This window comes from Pyrus communis, chromosome 10 (assembly GCF_041283825.1).
Source record: "Pyrus communis isolate YQ-2024b chromosome 10, ASM4128382v1, whole genome shotgun sequence".
Classification (NCBI taxonomy): domain Eukaryota; kingdom Viridiplantae; phylum Streptophyta; class Magnoliopsida; order Rosales; family Rosaceae; genus Pyrus; species Pyrus communis.
In genome coordinates this window covers 9,712,210-9,722,196 of record NC_142574.1, presented here as the reverse complement: position 1 = coordinate 9,722,196, position 9,987 = coordinate 9,712,210, and the positions used below count along the sequence as shown (strand labels likewise).

Sequence of the window (9,987 nt, the reverse complement as noted above, 5' to 3'; positions counted from 1 at the left end):
CCATGTAGTTAATTCAGAATTCTCATTTAATCTATCTATTTCTTGTTTCATTCTCCGATTTAATTGTGACTTAGTGTGTTGATTTTAATGCTTGATCATCATTTGAATTAACCACAGGTTGTTTAGCCAAGATTAAAGCACACATCATGCATAATCTTGGTGGATATGTGAATGAATGAAGGGAATGTTTTGCAAACATCCTGCCGAGTGTTCCCTTTGGTTTTGTGAAAGTTTCTTGTGCACTACATATTCTTGATTAGGAACCAAAGTTGCACATCACAATTAGGCTCATGATTAGAGACATTTGATCAAATCCACACATCATATGGTTGATCATATCTAAGTGAAACAAACTCAAGAAATAGGTAGATGGATGAGTATAATCTGATTCAACAAGCATGGCCTTGGGTTAGCAATGGTAAAATCGAATCCCTAGCTTCATCTCCATTGGTACTATCTCATTTTATTAGCTGTTGATTCATTCATTTTGTGTTTACTTCATTTCTTTATGCTTTCAAGGTACAACAACAAATCTGCCTACATTGATTAGTTTTATTTCTCTAGTAAAGAGTTCTTGCAAAACAAGTGATTATATAGGTCCAATTAGTCCCTGTGGATTCGACACCCTTACTTGTGCCATTATACTAAACATATTCTAGCATGAAGAAGGAAAACAACAATCAAGGCTCCTGACATTTTAGACAGAGGTGTAAGAGTACCTGTGGCGTTTGCAAAATGGTGAGGATTACCATCCAAGTTGTTTTTCTTGAGCATGGCCATGATTTGGTTGTACTCTTCAGGAGTGAACTTGGGGCTGTCACCGTTGGTTTTATGATGGTGCTTATCCGTGACTGTGGCGACTTCACTGCCAGTCTTTATTTGATTAGCCGCAGGTTTCTTCTTGTTAGGAGGAATCATCTTTTTGCCATGGTATTTGTGCCCCGGTGGAAAGCCATTGAGATAGAAACACCGATCTACGGTATGATATTTTTTATCACAATATGAGCATTTAATAGAGGAGTTACCTCGTTGTGCAGCAGATTCCCTATGGCTTGTCAAATGCATCGCATGCAAACTGTTGTTATGACGAATGAGAGATACTTCCACTTGTTTCTCTTGTTGTAAAACAAGAGAGTATGCCTTCCGAGTGTCGGGAAGTGGCTGCATCAACAAGATTTGCCCACGTACTGCGGCATAGGACTCGTTTAATCCCATGAGAAACTGCATCACTCTTTCCTTTTCATCACGTTCATTGATCTTCTTCAAACCCCCACAAGTGCATGTTGAGGGCTCATGATAGGACGTCAATTCATCCCACAATGCCTTTAGTTTGGTGTAGTAGACTGAGATCGATTGTTGCTCCTGTCTGTGCTCAACAATTTCTCTCTTAATTTGGTAAACACGTGAATCGTTCCCTTGATAGAAACGATCACGCAAGTCAGCCCACACATCTGCTGCTGAAGTGTAGTAGGAAACGCTGCTTGCAATGTCTTCATGTACAGAATTCAAGATCCATGCGAGAACCATGTCATTGCATCGTTGCCACAATGCAAATTGTTTATCTGTTTCAGCAGGTGGGTCAATGGTACCATCGACCAAACCTAGCTTGTTCTTAGCACTTAGACTGATGCGCATAGCACGGCTCCATGTGTTGTAGTTGTCTCCTTGAAGGGTTTTGGAGACCAAGATGTTCCCAGGTTGATCAGAGGGGTGTAATAAAAACGGGTTCGAGAGATCAGTAGCCATCTCTAATGGTTTTGTGTTGGTTCCTGAATCACTCATGATGACGATGTTGTTGGTTGTGGTGCGAAGCGTTGAAGATAGGTGGGGTATTCAGAGTCACCAGAAACGGTGCTCTGATACCATGATAAAATATGAACCTGCTAGGGTTTCGTGGGTTCTAGGGTTTAAGCTATGAGAGAGAAGTGTTGAAGATGGTTTTGTATATTTGCTTAATGAAACAATTACAAGATGAAACATATATATAGGGAAGAAAAAGAACATAAGCCTAATTTTGCCTAACTTACCTATCTTGCTTGACTAACCTAACTTGCCTAACTTTGAACAAGAAAATTGACTAGCCTACCATTATTCCAACATGTTTATTTCATGCATTTTAATTGCTTAATACATATGTTAAACAATAAAATTATCCTACTATCATTCCTCAAAATTGGCTGCCATGTAGCATCACAAAACATCCTGCACCAGCCAAATAAATGTTACAAAACACAAACATAACCAAATAGGTACAAATTGACAACACAATTAGCCATAGACTCACAATCAATTTTAACAATGAATCTAAATCCTTTTTATGTCATCCTACATTAGTCTTAATACCAAAATATTTGAAAATTATTACACTACATGCCAAATTGAGCAGTTGAAATAAGTTGTTGGACCAAAAGGGAGGTGGCTTATAATCAAACCATCCGGTACACCACGATGTTTCAATAATTTCATAAATAACGTGCAAGATTTGAAAAAAAAAATAGAAATCAGTAGATGCTCAACTATGGAAAAGGACCAAAGCATCAAAACATTCATGGTAGGCACATTCTTAAATGTCATCATGTTCTCAAGTGAAGAGGTCAATCTAGACATAATTGTAAACAAAAAATGATGACCAATGTAAAAACATAAAAATTCACTCAAAATACTAAATAAATTAAACACACAAACTATCTTCCCACAACTCAATGGTTGGGTAATGCATGTTGATTCATAAGAAGTGATCAAGAAGCATCAATTCAGAGTACTCCTCTGTCTATCTTCTAGTGTCTCTAGTTAGATGGAAAAAGGTAGAGGTTTTAACACAGTCAATGATTATTAATAGTTAGAAGGCTCATTGAAAAAGTGCACCAACCTAGCCACCACGATTTATTTGTAGCACATTGAGAAAAAAGAGTTTCAGTTCTTGCGCCAGTGTGATTCAACGACAATCAATAATCAACACCCGCCTTGTATAATATCACCAAAATGGACATGCGTGCAACAAAAACGACAGTTAATAACCAACACAGCATGATACCACCAAAATGAACACAAGAGTGCAACAAAACTGATTTGAATAATGTGATAAGTAAAGAAAAAGGCTAGGCCAACCTTTGCAAATTGTATTAGTGGAGCACTCGAGTTCCAGGAAGTAGTCATCAAAATTTTTGGGTCTCTTTGATATGCGTTTGCATACGTATTGTTAATGTGACCTTGGGACTGAGATTCATAAATGAAAGCCATGAAGAAGCAACAGCATAACTAAATGAAAAACTAAACGATTACATGTTCAAATTACTACGCGATTACACAAGAACTTTAAGACAGTGATACATTATAAATAAAAGAAAAAATGAATTTTCATATATAACTGATCATATATACGTTATAGACTAGAGAGATAACGAACCTTCTAGAGCTTCTTTGATCTTGCACTTCTTCGCATAGAGCAGGCATTGTTTGCCTCCCAAGCTCTTTCCGTACAAGTACTATTTTTATAGAAGATTAAATAATGCCAAAGAAACACCAGTGAAAAATGAATCCAAATCACCAAATTGAATGTGTACCGTTACTAAACATTTCTATAGAGGCTGGGATTAAAATCTAACCAGTTAATGATGAAGGAAAGTTAAATAGTTACTAAACATTTATTGACTAGAAAATGAATCATGTACCAAATGACTGGTGGTTGTTAAAACAACGAGAAAAATATACCCGAGAACAATAAAGGATTGCAACAGAAGAATTGGACCACCTATCAAATTTTTCATGAAATATACAGCCCAGTTGTAGAGATATCTACTACTAGAATATTAATTTGATTAAATATTGGAACTTTAAAAGCATTAAAAACCAGGGAGAATAATGAGAAAATGACCGTTTTCTCATAGCGGTCACCCTCAGAGGCAGTGCAAATCTCAGAGGTGTAGGCCAATCTGTGCTCATTATTCCAGTATGCTTCTTGCCCATGTCTAGTGACACACCCCGATCGAGATCAGGGCATGTTGGTCGTCACATGGAAGTGACGTAGCCATGTGCACAGTGCGGAAGCTAATAAAATAAAAATGGAAATAGTAATACGAATAAATAAAAACTGGTTTTACATAAAGTAATAACAAGTGCAATGTAAGTGCGACGCTAATTCCAGAGCATAAAGCCTAAACAGTCCAAAAGAAAATGATGCGACAACAGTACACCCGAAGGTGGCCCTACGCTGGTGATCGTCTGTCAGAAATGCCTGGAAAGTCCTCTGGGAAACCACCACACCTACTAGTCAACTAGAACCTGGAGGGGCGCAAAACAAAAGCGTGAGTGGGCAAAAACAAAGCTTTTCGAAAACCATTTAACAAATAAGTTCTAACCCCTCGCCGTAAAACCTGTATACTTCCCAGAAAATAGATATACATATATACACCAATCATGCTCAAGAATATGCCATGCCAAAACCTCAAAATGGAATGCAAGTGCTCAGGTATAAATCATATCAATAACATATAATCTGGCAGCCGGAGTCACCTAACGTGACCTGTACGGCTGAATCTCGAGCTCAAATCTCAATCTCACTAACTGGACCTGCACACGAGTCAGAACCACCTAAAGTGGTCTGTACGATAGGCCTGGGTATAACATATATATACGCTCAAGTGCTACGATCACGTGAAGGCTGGGCGAATAATCACGGGTCACCTACCAGTCGGAACCACCTAAAGTGGTCTGTACGACAGGACTGTGCGCCTAACTTGGATCCAAGCTGAGCGTGTGGTGCGGGGGGTGAACATCACGTGAAGGACTGTGCCCTACTCTAGGCGGGAGCACTAACACCGGGGGTGCAGGTTATGAGCTCTCTAAGCATCTCAAATCACTACTGAATGTAAACATGAATAACACTTACCTGGCACTTCCCTGTGCGTCCACAGCACCAAATATGCATATATATATATATATATATATATATATATATATAAACAACTAATAATGCAACTAACGATGCATAAACAACGGTAATATAATGCATGGCATATGACAAATAACCATTCAAATCAATTTATGGGAAAATATAAGTATATAGGTATATACGGAAAACCAAAAGCCCACTCACTGGTATGTGGAAGGGTCGTAGCCCCCCTGCCTCGAGTGACCACGTTCGTCCTCGGGATAGGTATCACCTATATGCGAAACAACTACAAAAACGTTAATTTTAAAGCACATAACCAACCTTTAGAAATAACTTATCATACAATGCTCAAATGGGGTGTATGAATACACCAACGTGATCTACTCAACCTCAGGAACATCCCCATATTTTTAAAATAATTTTTCACCGTCGCACGCGCCCCCACGCGCCGGCCAAGGCACGACCACACGCGTCGGCCACGTGCAAGCACGTGCCTGGCACGCTGACGGCGTCAGTTGACGCCGTCAGGAATATTCCGTTATCCCTAACAGATTCCGTCAACGGCGTCAGGAATATTCCGTCAGATTTGACAGAATATTCCGTCGTCTTCTCCAGCGCCGTCGCCGGAGCCGGAAAACTGGGAATTTTTCAAATCGTCCTATCTTCTTCGTTTTTAACCAAATTTTAAAATTTGGTACCAAAATGAAGCTTACAACGAGAGGAACACAATCATACCACTTTCAAGGGCTAAAATCCACGAAATCTCACCTGCAAAATCACCCCAACTCCGACAACCTCGAAACTCGTGATCCCGACGTCCAAAACCTTCAAACAAACCACCCCGAGCCTCCTAGGGACCTCACCAAGCTTCCTACAAGCTTGAAATTCCCTAAAACGTGAGAAATCACGTGTGCATGAACAGTACCAAAATCGGGCATCGTGAGTTCGACGTGAAAACAAAGGTATTCTTACCTGAAATGGGTATGGTTGGACTCCTACAAGCCTCACGAGTCTGAATATGTGCTTGGATTCTTCGATCTGTGGAGGTTTGATGGGTGTGTGGGTGTGTCCGTACGTTTCAAAGAAAATGGGAAGGGAATGGGGGCTCGGGACAAACACAGGGAAAGGGACAAAAAGGGGTGTGGAGTGTGGGAGTATGTATGTGGCTCAAAACATGCTAACAAAACCCAAAACATGAAACGAAACGTAAAGAAATCAAACTAGGGGCAAAACTGTCTTATCACGCGTACGTTTTTAAAATTCTCGGGACGGGCTGTTACAACCTACCTACCTTACAAGAATTTCGTCTCGAAATTCAAAACAACCAGATAACAAACCCCTAGTGATCAAAGAACAACCGAGGATACAAATCCCTCATCCGATCTTCTGTCTCCCACGTAGCTTCCTCCACTGAATGATTTCTCCACAAAACTTTTACTAAGTTCACCGGCTTGTTCCTCAGAACCTTTTCCTTTCAATCTAGTATCGTCACTGGTTCCTCGTCATAAGTCAAATCTGGTTTAATTTCCAAGGCTTGAGGAGGTATCACGTGAGACGGATCAGCAACATAATGTCGAAGCATAGACACGTGAAAAACGTTATGTACTCTAGCCAACTCCGGAGGCAACTTCAACCTGTAAGCTACCTCACCAACTCGCTCTGTGACCATGTATGGTCCAATGTACCTGGGACTCAACTTACCCTTCTTCCCAAATCATACGACTCCTCTCCATGATGAAAGCTTCAGAAATACCCAATCGTCAACCTCGTACACTCTGTCCGTAGCATGCCGATCAGCTAAACTCTTCTACCTGTCCTGGGCTGCTTTCAGGTTAGACTTGATCACCTGAACATTTTGAGTAGTCTCCTCAACAATCTCCGGACCCACTAAGACTCTTTCTCCGACCTCTGACCAACACAATGGCGTGCGACAAGATCTACCATACAATGCCTCAAATGGTGCCATACCGATACTCAAATGAAAGCTGTTGTTGTAGGCAAATTCCATTAAATCCAACCGCTTGTGCCAAGCATCACCAAACTGTAGCATCGAAGCTCGCAACATATCCTCCAAAGTCTGAATAGTTCTCTCTGACTGTCCGTCCGTCTGAGGATGATACATTGTACTATAAAGTAGTCTCGTACACAAAGCTTCCTGAAATGCTACCCAAAACTTAGATGTAAATCGTGTATCACGATTCGAGACAATACTCATAGGGACACCATGGTATTTCACAATCTTCGAGATAAACAACTCGGTTAATCGGCCCAAAGAATACTTCTCCCTCACAGGGATAAAATGTGCCGACTTAGTGAGCCGATCAACAATCACCCAAATGCCATCAAAACCATTATGTGTACGCGGAAGCTTGTACACAAAATCCATAGTAATATTTTCTCATTTCCATTCAGGAACGGGAAGCGGCTGCAACAACCTAAACGGTTTCTTCCTTTTCGCCTTAACTTGCTTACAAACAGCACACCTACTCATACCCGGCCAATAATAAAATGGTTGAATGGTATGATACATCTTAATAGCTCCAGGATGCATGGCGTAAGCCGAGATATGTGCTTCATCGAGAATTGCTTTCTTTAATTCCAAATTATTAGGCACGAACATTCTACCCTCTTGCATTAACATGTCATCCGATTCACGAACTCTGAGGTCTCTCCTCCTTCCTCGATCTCAAGCTTGGATCAATTCCTGAGTTTCCCCATCAGCCACTTGAGCTTCAAGCACACGATCAACTAAAATTGGCCTAACTTGAAAATTAGCAAGTAAAGCCACATCTCGATCTTCTGCTTCCAACCTCACTCCCGTAAAGCGTAAGTCTGCTAGAAGAGGAATACGACTCGCATACAAAGCATTAATGCGGCCCTGATATTTCCTGCTAAGTGCATCAGCCACAACATTTGCACGACCAGGGTGATAATCAATCGTGCAGTCGTAATCACTGAGCAACTCCAACCACCTCCGCTGACGAAGATTAAGATTTTTCTACGCAAAAAGATATTGAAGACTCTTGTGATCTGTAAAGATCCTACATTTCTCTCCGTAAAGGTAATGTCTCCATAACTTCAACGCAAAAATGATAGCTGCTAACTCCAAACCATGTGTAGGGTAATTCAACTCATGGGGTTTCAACTGTCGTGAAGCATAAGCAATCACCCTACCATGCTGCATCAACACACATCCCAGATCATTCAAGGAAGCATCACTATAAACCTCGAAATCACCACTATCGTCCGGGAGTGCCAAAACAGGTGCGTGAATGAGACAATACTTCAATTGCTGGAAACTCTGCTCACACTTATCATCCCACTCAAATTTAACGTCTTTCCTCGTTAACCTCGTCAGTGGTAAAGCAATCACAGAAAAATCCTTAACAAATCGCCGATAATACCCTGCTAAACCAAGGAAACTCCTCACCTCTGTGACAGTTCGCGGTTGCTCCCAATTCTCCACAGCTGCGACCTTCAGGGGGTCCACTAAAATACCCTGAGCTGAAATGATGTGCCCCAAAAACGCAACTTGGTCTAACCAAAACTGGCACTTGCTAAACTTAGCATACAGTTGGTGTTCCCTCAACCTTTTCAACACCAAAGTAAGATGTCGAACATGCTCCGCTTTCGATTTGGAATACACTAAAATGTCGTCGATGAAAACAATAACAAACCTATCCAAATATGGCTGGAACACCCGATTCATCAAATCCATAAAAGCAGCTGGTGCATTCGTCAACCCAAATGGCATAACCAGAAACTCGTAATGACCATAACGAGTCCTGAACGCCGTCTTGGGAACGTTATCCCTACTAATCTTCAGCTGATAATACCCAGACCTCAAGTCAATCTTGGAGAATACACAAGCACCTCGAAGCTGATCAAACAAATCATCGATACGTGGCAACGGATAACGGTTTTTAATCATCACCCGATTCAATTGCCTGTAATCAATACATAGCCTCAAAGTTCCATCTTTATTCCTCACAAATAATACTGGAGCACCCCAAGGTGAAGTACTAGGCTGAATGAAACCCTTATCCACTAATTCCTGCAACTGAACTTTCAATTCCCTTAACTCAACGGAAGCCATACGATAAGGAGTCAAGGAAATAAGATTAGTACCTGGAAATAACTCAATAGTGAACTCCAAATCTCGATCTGGTGGTAAACCGGGTAAATCCTCAGGGAAAACATCGGGAAAGTGCCTGACTACTCTCACATCCTCAACTCTACTAGGAACGGCCTCATCCAACACCACATGAGCTAAGTACCCCTGGCAACCTTTAGATAACAACCTTTTCGCTCGCAAAGCTGAAATAACGCCATGTCTCACCCCACTCTGCTCGCCCACAAAAGTAACCATAAGTAGTCCAGGACGATGAAACGTAACTATTTTCCCGTAACAATCAATATTGGCACGATTGAAATGCAACCAATCCGTGCCCAGAATCACATCAAAATCAACAATATCTAACGGGATAAGATCAGCTGGCATGACCACATCCTCTACTATCACTGGACATCCTGGGTACACAAAATCTACTATACATCTCTCCCCTCTAGGCATAGCGAACTCTAAATCATACCCTAGAGGTGTAGGGCGAGGTTGCGTCACTTGAGCGAATGTATGAGAAATCACGGAATGTGTAGCACCACAATCAATTAATACTCTAACAAAATAACCAAGGATATTTAACGTACCCATGATTAAATCTGGATTGTTCTGAGCATCCTGCAGAGAAATATTATGAATACGCCCATGGGTCTGCTGTCGTCCACCTCGACCTCTGCTCGTTTGGCCACCACGACTCTGAGTGCCACGCCCCTGACTGGGCTGACCAGACTGCCTCGAAGACCCCGCATTACTCGTAGCAATCTCCCCCTGCTGGAACTGTCCTCCCTGAAACCACTGAGAACTGCCGGCTGAAGTTAGAGGATCCGACATATAGCCGCCAGAATACGGAGGATAGCCACCCTGGGAATATAGGTCCTGGGGATACTGATACTGTCCCGGGGCATAAGGAATAGCATCACCCTGATAATGGTAGGCACCACCTCGACCTGCCTGTTCATAACTACCTAGACCCTGA

The 9,987-nt window shown here is 41.5% G+C and overlaps 1 protein-coding gene across 1 annotated transcript; it reads right to left on the bottom strand.

Annotated features, from left to right (window-relative positions):
* Nucleotides 1-639: 639 nt before the first annotated feature.
* LOC148693502 (uncharacterized) lies at nucleotides 640-1,527 on the bottom strand. Its single transcript, XM_088678032.1, has one exon. It carries the CDS (start codon nucleotides 1,525-1,527, stop codon nucleotides 640-642), a length of 888 nt encoding a protein of 295 aa, XP_088534158.1.
* Nucleotides 1,528-9,987: the final 8,460 nt, after the last annotated feature.

Bases quoted from the DNA above. Each gene is read 5' to 3' on its own strand.
- LOC148693502 (XM_088678032.1), bottom strand. From the start codon at position 1,527: ATGGTTCTCGCATGGATCTTGAATTCTGTACATGAAGACATTGCAAGC.